We start from the raw sequence: 15,413 nt of genomic DNA on the forward strand, positions 1-15,413 counted from the left end.
AGTTGTTACCTCGGGAAAAGTAAAGGCTGGAGCCAGCACAGGAGCCTGACGCGTAATTTGAGGACCCTGAACGTGTGGATCTACTACCCCCCCTTGGTCCTCGTGAATCACGCATTGGAGGCATGGTATTATTGAAATTATTCTGCGGCCGAGTGGGAGTCGTCACCATGGTAGGTCCAGGTCCAGACCCAGGTCGGCCATGCTGATAGCTGCCAAAGGAACGCGAGTCTCTATGGTTCCCTCCATGTCGAGGTCGATCCTGAGTTACAGAGGACTGGTATTGCTGTCTGTTGTCATGAAAAATGCTATTCTGGACAGAATTGCTTTGAAATGCAGCTGGTCCTGTGAAAATAAGACCTTGGTGTCCTGGATACCTCGCAAAGAAGCTCGATGGCCCAGCATTACGAATGTATTGACCAATGTAACCGTTGTGAATGGGACCGTATTGACCGGAAACACCATGAGCATAACCTCGGAATGGGATAGAAAGAGCATGTCCAGTTTGGTTTATTAGACCCCATTCACCAGAGTCGCCCGGGTTGTGATAGCCGTATCCAGTCAGGTTGGCAGGAGGCAACATAGCAGAGCCAAAAGGCCAGTTACCAATGCCCCCAGGTCTCTCCGGGCTTGATTGCGCGGCAAGTCTTCTCGAAGGAGTCGGGTACCCACTATTAAAAGGTTGGAGTCTCTCAGAAACCCCGACAGGCTGATCACGAAAGTCATGTCCTGTTCTTTCGTCAGGGATATTACCCCAAGGCAATCCCGGCTCAGGCACCGCGTTCTGCATCTCGAGAGTCAGGCAATTGCAGCATCTTGACGGGTCATGAGCACAGCAGCAACCATCTACCCAATGCAAAGGAGTGTCGGTTCGAGGGGCATATGGATGCCTGTGCTGGCAGCACGGAGGGTTGAACCAGCACTTCGCTGGGTCACTCCGGAATGCCTCTAGGTAATCATACCCTAATTCACTCATGCGAGTCCAAGTGAAGACATGCATGCCCTGGTCCGTATGCTGGGTCATGTGCGGATAAATGACGGCAGAGCGAGGGTGAGAACTCTCACTCTGCCAGTAAGTGTATCCTGCTGCTTTTTCCATCGCCGGTTCACCATCGGGGTAAGATCGCCCAGCTTCGCGATACTCATCGTCAGTCATGAGTGGCATCCCCAAGGGCCACGGAAGGGCATTTGGATTACCAAACGCGATCTGAGGATTTTGATGGGCATGCTGGCGGGCGATTTCCACGAGCTTTAGATGGGCGTCAGCTAGCACACGTCTCTTCTCGTCTTCGTGTGTATCCCAAGCCTGCTTAGCTGCGGTAACCGCCTCGTCGATTCTGGGTTGTGTCTGAGCAATCTTCTTTAGCCAGGTCTCTGTTTCGATCACAAAAGGCCTGGTGTTTTCCACTGTGGCGAGGGCAGCAGGTGCAGATGTTGAGATAATAGCAGCACACGTGGGTACTGTGACCAAGACAGCAGTCATAGACATTGGAACGGTACCAGTAGAGGCGGAAGCTGAGATAATGGAAGCAGATGGCGGTGGCCTGATAGCCACAGCTCGGCTTACCACGGGGGGCTTTCTCAACGTTCTCTTCACTCGTCCCTCGGTAAGTGTCGTCACTCGAGGGCCTTTCCGTTATGATTTCAATCGACGAAGACGACCCGTCGCTACTGTGGGAAGACGTTTTCCCAGGCTCTACGAGAAATGTCGGGGCAACGGAATCCGGACGAAATGGTGAGACAGGAGTCAGACGAGGAGAGCAAGAGTCGAGAGCCAGTCTCAAAGGCGAAGAGACGAGATTCAGATTTTCAGGAGCGATGGGAGCCGGATGGTGGGACGGAACGATAGAGCTCGTACAAGGAGACGAAGAGACAGAGACTGCACGCGAAGTAGACGAAGCGGGAGCAGGTCGTGAGTGAGAAGAACAGACAGGAGCAGATTTGGGGGGAGATATGGCGGCGAGACATGGAGGCAAGTCCATGGGAACGGAACTAGGGGCAGCTGGCTCCTTTTTCTTGCCTTTCTGCTGTGCAATTATGCTTGATGTGGGCGGTGCACGCTGCGCAGGCGAATATCCAGAGCCAGCGGTTTTGATCTTGGGGTTTGGCGACACCTTCACATTCTTGAAAGTCTGGGAATTCGAAGATGCTCTGACGGATGCTTTCTTCAAAGCGACTTCCTTCTTCTTGTTGACCACTTTGGTCCAAGGTCTGGAAGAAGTATCATCCCAGACAGCTTCAGCGGGGAAACCAGATGAAGGCAGATGAGCAGATATGGACGAGATGATAGACAGGGGAGCAGAGCCGGACAAAGTGGTGGTAGGGGAGAGCATCTTTGAAGAAGGCTTAGTACTGGTGTTGGTGGCGGTAGGTTTAGGAACAGGTTTCTTCATCATCCCTTTCTTGGAGGCTCGTTTGACCCCTTTACCACTCTGAGGAGAAGGCTTGTTCCTGGATATGGAGGCGCCGGTCTTGGTCTTTTGAGGAGAAAGCTGGGATTCTTCAACTTGAGGCTGCTCGCACTGAGACGGAGGGGATGGAGAAGACGGAGTGTGGACGGGAATCACCGGAGATGGGGTAAAAAGTACGGAGAAGTGATCAAGATTCAGAGAAAAAGCAAGATTGAAACCAGCGTCAATAATTTGCTCAAGTGAAGGTCCATCAAGCGTAAGCAAGCCTCGCGTTTCGGGGGGGATCGTCAGAACAAACGGGTCCTGTGGCGATGTCGACCAACGAATGATTCTTGGATGACAAGTTGTTGTCAACCGATGAGTTCTCGACGACCGACGTATACCCAGCTGTCCCTCCTATATTGCCAAAAAATTGCACAGAAACATCCGCGGGGTTTCGGGGCGCATGAGCGACATACCGAGTCCCCGCAGGAGTCGAATACCACTTGTGCTGATTCCAAAACCTTCCCAGATACTCCTCTGGGGTTAGATCCTCGAGGGGTCCAAAAGGACTCCCAGTCAAAGATTCAGCAGCCGCCGCATACTCGTACTCTGAAGAGTCCGAGTCCGTACGCACGGTAGCGTCCTTGGGAGTCCCGGGCATCGGAAGAGCTTGAGTGTATGCGAGGACCTGTTCGGCCCAGTGCATACCGTTTCGAGATACATTCACAGCGTTCGTCATGATTGTCGCTATTATAGAATAATGCATCAAAGACGGGTCTCAATGAGGTTCGCGAAGGTTACGGAGGAACGAGCGTGATAGAGACTTTGAAAAGTAAAGGTGCGCGGCACCTCAGGCCTCCTCACAACATACACAATCTGTCCCCCATTGAACTTCTCACCGGGTGTCCCTACTCAGGAAGTCACTGCCTTCCTATAGCATTCGTAAAAGACGTCATCCTTCGGCCTGGCAGACCCGTCGGAGTCCAGACAGCCTAGAGCGGGTACCTCGTATACTGCATTGCATATTGAGCATAGATGAAAGCTTGTGCTATTTTATGCATTCTCCTTCATTTCTTTTGGCTTTCGAAGGGGGGTTCGATCAGAATGGGTTTCTTATAATCTTATGTGTCATTGGACGGACAGAGGAAGGGTTGACCTCAAAATTGATAAACGAGGGCATGATATCACCACGTGACCGTAATCATTCACCATATCTCACTCAATTACCACCTATAGGATACATGAATCAAGAGCAATTTGTAACAATCATGTGGCCTCGTACGAAAGAAGACAAAATTTTCGATCTAATGGCGCGCGAAGTGCGACTTCAGGATGCACTTTAGACAACTTATCGTGTCTTACAGTGCAGTGATCCAATGTCCTCCGTATCCGAGTGAGGTCTTGACGAAAGTAGCAAAGTCCAAAGGGCAATACGTTATTCAGAGATTCTAGTCATAGATACACACCAGCGTAATGCGCGTGAGCCCATATTGTGACAAAAAAGAGAGAAGAGAAAAGAAATAGATCTAGACAAGACAAGTGACGCTCAAGTAATGCACCAGGTGGTATATAGTCGTGAGAAGTGTAAGAGCAATGTGACGCAATAAAAGGCTAGAGGTAGTGAGATGTGCAAAGGTATGTGGCTTGATGCCAAACAAGGACAAGAAAAAGAAAATGGACCAAAGAGTGGGTTGCTTAGAACATGCCTCCATCCGCGGGAATGGCAGGGGAGGGTAAGATGGAATGGCTGGGACAGGTTCTGCCATTGCCTCCTGGCGGGCGCGCACATTCATGCTGCCTCCTTCGCTTGAGGTCTTGCGAAGGCGGTTTCTGGAGCGGGAACTTGAGCGCGGACGAGTTTCATCGTCGGCGAACACACTGTGTTCGTCGGAGATGCTGGGAGCGGGGGATGAGACACGCGAAGAGTCATGTTTGAAAGCGTTGATGAAAGTTTGAGTTCCTCGGCGGCGGCGAGGGTTCATTGGGGGCACTGGGGGGACAGTGGAAGCAGACCCTCCAGGAAGACCAACTGTAGGAACATTCGATGTGGATGACACGAAGGTCGGCTCAGAAATGAGCTTCTTGTTTATGGGGCGCTTCTGCAGCATGTTGTACCCAGGAGCTCGTTGAGGTGGGTTGTTACCGCTGCCCGCTGAAGTTGTGGGTGATTGATCCTCGTTGAGTGGGGGAGTGGCATTGGCAGAGTACGCCGGGGTCGCAGGAGATGGTCGCGGGGAGACACCGATCATGGAGGCCGGCTGGGACTGTTGATATTGGAAGGGACGTTCGTATTGGAAACTCGGGGTGCCAGATCGACTGGTGCTGCGGTATCTGCCAGAGGAAGCCGAGGCAGCGCGGTCAAAGTAACCAGGCTCGTTACCTTCGATCGAAGGGCGGGCTGAACCAGGAACTGAACCAGGAATTGGAGGCTCGAAGTTATCAGGGATGACGAAGTTGTCATGTGCGATGACTGCGCCTTCTTCCACAGTCTCAAGATCATCACGGTCGCGATACCTGGTTCGGCTCTTGGAACGACCAGAGCCGCCAGAACCAGAACGGTCCCTCTGAGCGGGAGATCCATTGCGGCTGCTACTTGACTCGCGCGATACGTCACGGCCAGTTCGGCTCAGGGTCGGCATCCGAGATCTGAAGGATCGCTCAACTACTTGAGGCGAACTAGAGTTACCGTGACGGCCAAAATTGAATGCAGCGCGTTCTTCCTCGCGTCGAAGATCATCAGATGGCAAAGCAGGTGTAGATGAATTACCGTAGCCATAGATTTGGCCGTTCTTTGGAAGCTCCTGCTTGCTCGATTTGTACTTCAGCATAGAGAAGGCGTTGCCTGCCTTGAACTCCGGAGTCGATCGTCCAGGGGTAGGACTGCTCGATCGGCTCTCACTTTCTGCAACACTGCGCAGCTTCTCTTGAACCTTTCTGCGTCGCTCGGCCAGCTCAATGGCGAACTCTTCGCGCTCTTTCTGAGTCTCAGTGCTCCCATCACGGCGGTGGTGCTGGTAAAGCTCCTCTTTCCATGACGCGATATTCGAATCGGGGCCTTTTTCGGGGAAAGCAGCGGACTCAGTCGAATCCTCACTGCCGCGGCTTGATGCTTCCGGATGTTCAGTTGACCGGGGGCTATCTTCCTCGCGGGAATGCGACGCAATGGAATCACTGTGCGACTGCTCAAAGATAGGCCCATCCGTGACGAGCCTGTTCGCAATGGGGTCTTGTGCTGGAAGGCCAGGCGATGGGGGTGGGTAAATTGAGGACTTGTCGCTTGGATTGCGCAGATGAGAGCGAATACCACTCAATCCAACGCCATGAAGTATTGGTGAGTCGGGACGCTCGGGGGTATGATCGTCAGTCATGTCTGACGGGTGGGGCTCGTCCACGTTTTCTTCGATTGGCTTAAGGTCGCCGAGATCCGAATATCTCACCTCGGGAAGTGTCTCAAGATAGTCGCTGGTGGGGGTCGGTGGCTTGGATGCGAACGATTGATGGAGCGAGGGACCATACTCGGTTGCCAAAGATGTAGCAGAGGACAGCTCATAGGATCCGCGATCAACGCCTTCGTCCCCGGATTCGCTAGCAGTGGAAGTGGCATAAAAAGTTGTCACACCGGGCCGTCCGGGCGAAGCTTCCACACTAGATGCCCGGGAGTAATCAATGCCGTTGTGGGCATCACTGCTATAATGGGACGAAGCAGACTCGGCTCGAGAACGGTGACTGGACTTGGAGAATCCACGCTGACGGGCCACAGGCTCCGCGGGCAGAGGGCGACGAGGGGGGAAGAAGGACGACACAACGGGGAAGTGCTGCGGCCCTGTTGCATTTGAAGCTGACGGCGAGCAAATGCCTGCTCGTCAAAGCCAGTAGCGGGTCGATTGAAAAGACCCATGGCGGTGGCCTTTCCGTGGTCTTCGGGATTGAGTGCTGCGGCCAACAAGGAGGCGCCATCCTCGTTTTCGCTCGAGGGCGGGCTAAGGGGAGGGGCAGACCCGAAAGCGGCGGCCGTGGGTGAGATGCGTTCCATAGACGAAGGCTCCGGAATAGTGGCCTGCTGGGGCGAGGTAGCCGATGAGGGTGGACTAGTAGGCCGGGACGAAGGAGCTTGCTCGGTAATGTTGAGCTTCTGCAGCCGATCCCGCAGATTGGTTGCACTACGGGAGAAGGCACGATTCATAGGCTGAAGCTCGGGGGTACTCGAACGCTGGCGGCTCAGGCTCTCCAAGCGATGGAAAGTTGAGGACTGCTGGTTCTGAGCAGCCTGAGTCAGACCTTGACCGTATAGTCGACGGGATCGGATTGAACCAGTCTTTGGGGTCGACATGGCAGATGCTGACCGGAGGTCCACATGGGCTTCTATAGGAGTGGAACCTTGTGGTTGCGATGCAATGAATTGGGATTCGTCGATTGAAGTAGCCGCGGTCGAGGAGCGCGCATCCGTTGCAGGCCCAGATGCTGTCGAAGAGAAGGTAGTTCGCTCTGCAGAGATGGTTGAATTGGCATCCTCGTTCTCCTGTACAAGGCTCCCTCGAGCTGACTCTTCGGCGGCAGCTCGCTCCTGCTTTTCCTTAAGCCTTAGACGCTGGAACGCAGACATGTTCAAGTCATGGTCGTACACGAACTTGCCCGAGCCCAATGGGCTCTCGGGGGCCGGGCTATCTCCTGGCGCCCGGACTGGAATACGGTAGACCTTTTGGCGACCTCCAAATAAGTTGTTGCTCTCTGCTCGGCGCGCTCTGCTCATTATGCTCTCATTTTGTGATCGATCGTCATCGGTACCATATCCTCCGTCAATGCCAGAAGCGAATGATCCTGTCCGTCCCAAGACCATTGAAGGTCGGCTACCGTCATTGGAGGAGACCTCGTCAATATCAGCGAGCATGCTAGGGTTGTGACCGAATATGTTCAAGCGGGAGGCGCGCTTAGGAAACAGGACACTATCATCACTCGCCTTCCCTATCTTTGATTCTGGATCGTCCTGTTCTCTCAACATGCTGAAGCGAGCTGATAGCTTCGGCATGAGTAAACTGGTTCGGAAGTTGTCTGTGGAGGGTAGTTCGATGGAGAATTCGGGCTCTGGTTGCGGCTCAGGCTCCTTCTTCTTGGACTTCAGACTGAAGACGGGAGATGCAGTAGTTGTTGGTCCATTTCCCAAGTCTTCCAAGGCTTCCTTGGCCTTCTCCTTCTCCTTCTTGTTCTTGCGGAATCGATTCATTGTGGGGTGTGGATATCGAAAGGAACGGCTGCAGTCAAGCAGGGGAAATTGAACGAAGGACGAGGGGTATACGAGATTGACTGTGGCTGTAGCAAGTAGCCGTCAGTCTTGCCAGTCTCAACTTAAATCTCCTGTCTTAGATCACTCACCGAAACTTAGGGGAAAGAGAGCGGCATGACCGTCAAGCGGGGAAGCTGGCGACGGGGAAAAGAAAACAGGCGCGTGTAGGGATTATGTATAATCTCTCAACCCAATCTCGCGTAACGTATACAGGGAAATCGCACCAGGGGTGTTGCGCCAATCAAGGTTGAAGATTGGTGGTAGCGGGATTGGGACAATTGACCACACGATGAAAGATCAGGTCTGTATCTGAAGCCCCCAACGTAATTGTGTTCAATATAGATTAATAGTAAAGCAAAACAAGATTGAAAAAGAGTGACTGAAGGGAATGATTAGACAATGCCAGAACCTCGTCGAGGAATGCAAGTTGGGAATGGGGAAGAAAAGTACCGCTAGTTGAGCCTGGATCCCTTTGTATGTGTATTATGTGTATGGACGGGGCTCAGAACCCCCCCTCAAAAAAAAATTAAAATCCTTCAATTAAAATTTTAAAACTGCCACAAATTCCTACGATCAGGATCCGGATCGTCCCCGGCAATGTCCCACCGTTCAGTCGATCAACTGTGCTTTAGTGTTCCTCCTTCGGTCGGAATTGACGTATGTTTATTTTGTTTGGGCCGTCAGTACAAAGCGACGCCCATGAGGGGAAATTAGAGAAGGGGGCTTCCCGAGCTCGCATCCATGGATGCGTGTCTTTTTCACAGTCCATGGTACAGGGTCCCTTGCATTACCCAGGCCTGTATATAGATACCTGTAATCTATCACATCCCGTGAATTTCTCTCGCGTGCGCTGCGGCATGTGGACCTGGGGCTGATGCGCCACTTCAAGCATCGCCCATTTCCCAGTCTCCCATGTACATGTTCCAACCTTCACGGTATGTCACCTACGTGTTTCGCGTGCCAGGTTGACTCCGTGCTTGAAAATCAGGTAATGCCAACCAGAACAAGAACCACTAAATTACTAGTGGATCAAGGTGTTCCAGGGGTCTGGACGCGGGTCAACGCGATGCCCCGATCTTAGATGAACCTGATTTCTTGACGATCTCTGGGCTTTCGGAGAGTCGTCGCCTGCCTATGCAGGCAATAAACCCTTGGTTGCGGTTCTCGTAATATCACATATAAATCAATGGGTTCACGGCTCCTTGCATTGGGGACAATGCAATTGATACGGTAGCCCAATTTGCCGTAAATGTGGCGAGGCAAGAAGAGACGCATCAGCCACTCTGAACACTGCACACTGCAGCACCAATCGTCGCACCGAGCCCAATGTCTGACCTTCTTTTCTCCGAGCGCGCAGACCTCCTGCATCGTGCAGGTACGGGTGGACCCGTGTAGCTGCTGTACTCTCATGAGGCTATGAGCTGTGACGCTGTGATACTATGCCCCTACGGGGTTGTGCCCAACCACATTGCACAGTCCAGGACATGATTTCATAGTTCTGTTTTTGTTTTTGCTCTCGTGGGTCACACACTTCTTCGGGCATACAGTAGAAAACAAAACAGTCGAGGCAGGCGATAGGGCTCTCTCAACGCCTCCACCGTACATTTCAATAGTGACCTTCTTGGGGCGGCTACTTCATCAGGGAGAACCCAGGAACCTAGATCATCTCTGTGGAACTATGAGATCATGAGCACAGGGCGATGAATAATGAAGGACGGGCTCAAAGCGGGCAAAGGGAAGTAAACTGTCTAGCGCAATTTCTAGGTCATGTCTTGGGGTCCTGACAGCCGTTGTTGGACCCGGAGTAAGCTTTCTGGGAGATTCTGGGCCCCGGAGGACCTGCTACCTTGGGTGTAGCTCTAGTAAGGACGAGCAGTGGGACTGAGGGGGGGGATGGGTCAGAACCTAGTGCGTGGGTTTTGGGTTCCACATGATGAGCTGTCCTCGGGTGCAGTGCTGGGTGAGCTGAGTCTGTTAAGAACACGCACTGGTAATTCAAGTGGGATGCCCCTTTTCAGCTAAAACCGCTACAACATCCCCGTCAGCCGGGATTGGATGCTAGCGCACCGGTGCCCCTGACTAGTGCGCCTGGTAAACTCAATTTGCTGTGGGAGCGAAATGTGGATATCGCTTTACCCCTGCATTTCCTGCATTCCCTGCGCGCCTGGCCTGATGTATGAGATTTCTTCGGGTATCATAATTAAATGTCAGGTCTCCTCAGTTTCTCGGGTAGTTTCAAAAGCAAAGCATAGATAGTTGACGTGAACAAATCAAACACCTGGGCAGTGTGCAGTGTGCCTAAGTGGAGCCGGTATTGGATCCACGGACCGGTACTTACATACAGTATTCCCAGGTCCACCGGACCATGACTCCGTTTCCCCTCTACAGGACTTACTTTCCCGTTGGATCTAAGCCCACTTTGAATTGCAAGCCTTTCTACGTCTTATGATATATATATCTAGTCACATAGAGACAGCCACATAGATTACCAGTGCCTCTATATAGAATACCATCGTGTAATGCTGATTAAATACAAGTCCACGGGGATCGACTCGGAATCCACCCACCGATGCCCTGAAAGTCCCTGCCATACACTCGGGCGCAAATTCAGATCGAGCGGCTCTCTCGGTGACTTCAAGAGAAAGCGACCGTGACGATATCACCGGTAACAATATTGAACGGGGCACCCTCAATCTCACGAGCTCCGCTTTCCCCTTCCAAGCCATCGTTTCACCACGATCGAGGCTTGCCAGGGCTTGATTTTGGGTTTGCGCGACCGTTCCCTGTCCACGAAATTCGGGTCTTGTCCCCGGAGGTTCGTTCGTTTCATTGCCAAGCGCTGATCGCAAGATCCATGAAGCAGTCGCTTGGAGATTTAGCGACAACGGCGCCCCTAGCCTTGGAGGCGGAGTGGAGTCGACTGTCCAACCGCCGTGTGATAGAATTTTCTTTACGACCCTTTTTCCGTGCCCTACCGTCATTCCCGTGTCGGTAATCTATCCCAGACCGGGCACGCCAATCTAGAACTTCGTGAGCTGTTCGACTGAGCTGAGTTATGGGTAGACTTTTAGTCCTGATTCGGGCGGGGATATGAAAGAGCTTCGTAAATAACTTGCCCCCGTAACATACGCTTAAACTATATACAGTCACGAGAGGGTCGGTCTTTCTAGAAGAGCAATGAATTGATTTTTTCTGGAGATCATCGGTTTGTTGTTCCTTGTGTGGATCTCGGTACTGATGGATCTCTCTGCAGGAGATGCATGACGTCGTGCGGACATTAGCCGCGCCTGAATATATAGAGACCGGTGAGTGTAAACAATGGGATCACGACCACCTGCGCTCATCAATGGTTAACCGGTGCTGCCCGATCGGGTAAACTCGAAATGCTTGGAACGGCCGTCAAGATTTGCTGTGGATGTAAGCAACCTTGCAAGTTTGGAACATTTTTGCATGGATACTTGCTCCTAACGCGTTAGCTTTTTGTCGGACTCCCATGGTCCAAGTATCTAGCACAACGACTAATCTTCCTACTCACGTACTTCATCCTTCAAGCATCACACTCCAAACTCATTGTAAATGCACATATTCATGAGCAATTTCAAGAATTTTCAAAAATATTTTGACCAATGATCATTGTTCAAAGCAATCTTCGGAAGATCACATGAGAATTTGGAAACACCCAATTGTCGCTACGGCCAATATAATTCTCACCTAGATCCCACCAGACGTGTCAAGTCCTCTCGCGAGAGCTAATGAAGCCGTATTGAAACTGCTCAAGGCCAACATGGAATGATGTGCCCACCGTATTGGAATTGTGGAGGCTCCATCGAGTCGCGAGGATCGTGTCACAAGTGGTGTGGCGTGTTCTCTTCCCTTTGAGAGCCCTCCGGTCACGAAGTTCTTTGGATGCTGTTCTTCTATACGAGTTCTAGGTGAAGGGTATAAAGATAGATCTCTTTCAAGTATGTCTGTGTTCTTTCAAATATATGCACAGATGGTGACATGTACTCGGAAAACTTATATGCTGTAGGTGGTTTGGTGGTAAAACTCTTTTTCCTGCCGACGCTGCATATCTTCCATGAGGTAGTTGTCAAGACGGTAGATGCAAGCAGACCCATTGCGCCCGGTAGTGCACAATCTGGCGAGTGCTCGAGTGCACACGACTTCGGCAGGAAGCGTAATTGGTGCTGGAAATATCATCAGCTGTGCGCTCATATTTGAGAAACGAAGCCCGTCTGCGAGGGATGGAAGTATGAAACAAAATTCAAGCAGGGCATAGATATACCACAGCAAATCTGCTGGTTGTAATGAAGAACCAAGCTAGGAAGTGGTGTCAACAATCCCACTCTCTTCTTTCAGGCAATTATTTGTCTATTTGTCGGTATAGTTAATCCACCAAGCCAGAGAGAGAAAAACAGTCACGCAAACTCACGGGGACTTGTACTTAACAGAACGAAGAAAATCGTGAGGGTCGAGAATCTACACAAACAAGTTACAGTCCCGATCTGATGAAGCCCTCGTCAATCCGCGTTCCCGTACTTGCATAGTGCCATGCGTCACGCTTTGAAAGTAGTGGGAGATTCGAGAATTGAACGGATCGAAAAGCAACGTTCAGGCCATTTGAATCTAAGTCACAGTTCCAAATGCTTAAACTTCAATAGAGAAGAGTCGTTACAATGATCACGCTAAAGTAACGACTCAAATGCAGTTACTGGCCTTCCCCGTACTCAAGGCTTGACCTCATATCTGAGAGCCATTGAAAGGTTCAGGGGACTTCCTGGATGCTTAATACACCACACCAATCCTGCAGCATATCGCGGTTCGCCAACTCTCCTACAATGTTGGGAATGTCAATCTGGGAAAACGTCCACGAGGTTGCCGTAGTAGCTATTACTCTCTTTCTTTGACTCAAGTGATGTTCTCAAATGAGCGCCATCCAGCACCAGGTCGACAAGAACAGTGCGACCTAAGGCAGGTCTACCGACGGTGGAATGTCAGTTCCTTTGGCTCATTGACAACTGCAAAGGTTTGACCCCCATTAGTACGACACTCTCAGGTGCTGGCTCACTAAAACATCGCAAACAGCTTTACTCAGTCGACAATAGTGGACATGTTGAGGAATTTTTAGTCTTCTCGGCCCCCGTATCTTCTCGGCCCCCGTCATAGCATCTTAGCAAGCGCGACCGGCATATTTACCAGATGAAGAAGCTTTCTTGTGTAGGAGGTAGCCATTGCGGCGCAGCATTCTCACTCTTCCATGTTGGTAGCCTATCATGTTGAGGAGGGGTCATATCAAGGGTCGGAAGTATCAACTTCGGCTTCGCCTGACGGCTCGTCGCACTCTCATCGATTTTTCCTCACTATTGATAATCTGCGAAGTCAAGACCATCGACTCGTCACGAGGCGGCTTAGAATTAGAGACCTCATATGAGTTAAGTGCTGATCAGGCTTGGCTTGCCAAATTGCCCCGGGTCATACATAGTAGATCTCTACTTGTCTTGGAAGGGCTTGGTCTCGACCTTGTGTATAGTGCGTCGATGAAAAATCTCCTCCAAAATGATTTCATCTTGTCTCTTTTCCTCGATCTGTGACATTTGCCCCTTATATTTAAGGCATGGGTACTTTGTACCGCAGAAGAGTCTCGCTAACCTTGAACGCAGCCAAGCTAGCCTATCAATGAAGCCCCTATTGTGGTGATCTCAAAACGTGTAGCCAAAATAGATGAGCCACACTATGGCCCGCAACTCACGACTTGCACCGCTGTTCACAGGCACGAGGGCTCTACATGAGACACCAAGCACCGCCCCACTCAACGAACGCGTGTCTGACATTCTATAGAGACCCAGCAATCGATTGCTCATTGGAGGACAAATGTATCCATCTCGAGCTGAAACGGGAAGCCCCGAACCCCGTTATATTTTCTTTTATCCGAACATCTTCCGAGATTAAAGGAATACTCGGCCCTTGCATTGCCCGAACACGCTGCTGGATGATTGGTGGGTCCCTTCGGACCATCGCCGAAGCCGAGAATAAACAAGACTTCTTAACATGGCGATGATGTGCATCGTGGAGATCATCTCAAAGCTTCAATTGGTGTTGTGATATATTTATTGGGATCCAGATTTCCTGACAGGGGCTTTGATTGAGGGATGAGATAGCACTGCAGCTGTTTCATGTTGCATCCGCTAATCTTGTATATTCTTATATAGCAAGGTGTGCCATGTTGTCAATCGCTTTCTTCCAGTCAATCCATCCTTCTCATTCATTCTTTCGATTCCATTTGTTCGAGCTAGTCTCTACTTGCACTCTTTTCTTGTCTGTTGATCGGACAATACTTCACAATGCGTTCTTCCGTTGTTTCGATGCTCGCCTTGGGCGCAGCCGTGACATCTGCTTTCCCTACCGCTTCTCGTGCCTCGAGCCAGGTCAAGAGAGCCACTTCCTGCACTTTCACCTCTGCCGCTGAGGCTAGCGAAAGTCAGAAGTCATGCTCCACCATTGTGCTGGACAACATCGAGGTGCCTGCTGGGGAGACTCTAGACCTTTCCGACCTCGAGGATGGCACCAAGGTATGAATCAAAATTGTTTCATCTCGAAACCACCATCTAATTTGGAGATAGGTCATCTTTGACGGTGAGACCACCTTCGGATACGAAGAATGGGATGGTCCTCTCATCCGTATTGAGGGATCCAACATCAAAGTGACCGGAACTTCCGGCCACACCATCAACGGTGGCGGCGCTCGCTGGTGGGACGGCAAGGGCACCAACGGTGGCAAGACGAAGCCCAAGTTCTTCTACGCCCATAGCCTGGATGACTCGACCATCACTGGCCTCAACGTCAAGAACACCCCGGTGCAGGCCTTTAGCGTCCAGTCTGACAACATTGTCCTGGACAGTATCACCATTGATAACTCGGATGGTGACTCCGCCGGTGGCCATAACACTGATGCTTTCGATGTCAGTGAGAGCGTTGGTGTGACCATCAGTAACGCTGTTGTCAAGAACCAGGATGACTGCCTGGCTATCAACTCTGGCTCTGTGAGTGTCTTTATCTCTTGCGTTTCTCCTGTAGAGCCTATGGGCAATTGGCAACCAATATAGCATCTACTAATATGTAATATAGAACATCATCTTCACTGGTGGCTCCTGCTCCGGTGGCCACGGTTTGTCCATCGGCTCCGTCGGCGGACGCGACGACAACACCGTCAAGAACGTGACCATCTCGGACTCGACCGTGACCGACTCGGCCAACGGTATCCGCATCAAGACCATCTCCGACGCGACTGGCTCCGTCTCTGAGGTGACCTTCTCCGACATCACCCTCTCCGGCATCAGTGACTACGGCATTGTCATTGAGCAGGACTACGAGAACGGCAGCCCGACCGGTACCCCTACCACCGGTGTTCCCATCACCGATTTGACCGTGGAATCGATTACTGGCTCCGTTGATAGTGATGCTGAGCAGGTCTACATCCTCTGCGGTGATGGTTCCTGCTCCGACTGGACTTGGTCCGGTGTCTCGATCACTGGTGGTTCCTCCAGCAGCAAGTGTGAGAACGTGCCTTCTGGTGCTTCTTGCTAAATGCTTTGTACAATAGACCTTGGCTTATCCTGTATATAATTCAGTGATAATTTGCACCGAGGCATTCTTTGGCATCAACTTGGACGTAGAGATTAGGTAAGGACGCACCATTGTGGTGTCTTGTGGTGTCGTCATTGGGTCCCCGCGTGAGCTGAAAT

The 15,413-nt window shown here is 51.4% G+C and overlaps 3 protein-coding genes across 3 annotated transcripts; 1 reads left to right on the forward strand and 2 right to left on the reverse strand.

The window, feature by feature from the left end:
* Nucleotides 1-162: 162 nt before the first annotated feature.
* N7477_008685 (uncharacterized protein) lies at nt 163-3,129 on the reverse strand (the record flags this gene model as incomplete). The annotated part of the gene is made up of 4 exons (XM_056970348.1): nt 163-259; nt 375-1,458; nt 1,565-2,429; nt 2,707-3,129. 4 exons carry the CDS (start codon nt 3,127-3,129, stop codon nt 163-165), a joined length of 2,469 nt encoding a protein of 822 aa, XP_056820380.1.
* A 787-nt stretch (nt 3,130-3,916) lies between these two features.
* N7477_008686 (uncharacterized protein) lies at nt 3,917-7,611 on the reverse strand (the record flags this gene model as incomplete). The annotated part of the gene is made up of 2 exons (XM_056970349.1): nt 3,917-6,213; nt 6,234-7,611. 2 exons carry the CDS (start codon nt 7,609-7,611, stop codon nt 3,917-3,919), a joined length of 3,675 nt encoding a protein of 1,224 aa, XP_056820381.1.
* A 6,401-nt stretch (nt 7,612-14,012) lies between these two features.
* On the forward strand, nt 14,013-15,255 carry N7477_008687 (glycoside hydrolase family 28 protein; the record flags this gene model as incomplete). The annotated part of the gene is made up of 3 exons (XM_056970350.1): nt 14,013-14,240; nt 14,292-14,711; nt 14,797-15,255. The coding sequence occupies 3 exons, from the start codon at nt 14,013-14,015 to the stop codon at nt 15,253-15,255; spliced, it is 1,107 nt and encodes a 368-aa protein (XP_056820382.1).
* Nucleotides 15,256-15,413: the final 158 nt, after the last annotated feature.

The sequence above is a fragment of the Penicillium maclennaniae genome, assembly GCF_028827695.1.
Source record: "Penicillium maclennaniae strain IBT 15551 chromosome Unknown utg000007l:1.0-4884863.0:1.0-4888362.0, whole genome shotgun sequence".
NCBI classification, from domain to species: domain Eukaryota; kingdom Fungi; phylum Ascomycota; class Eurotiomycetes; order Eurotiales; family Aspergillaceae; genus Penicillium; species Penicillium maclennaniae.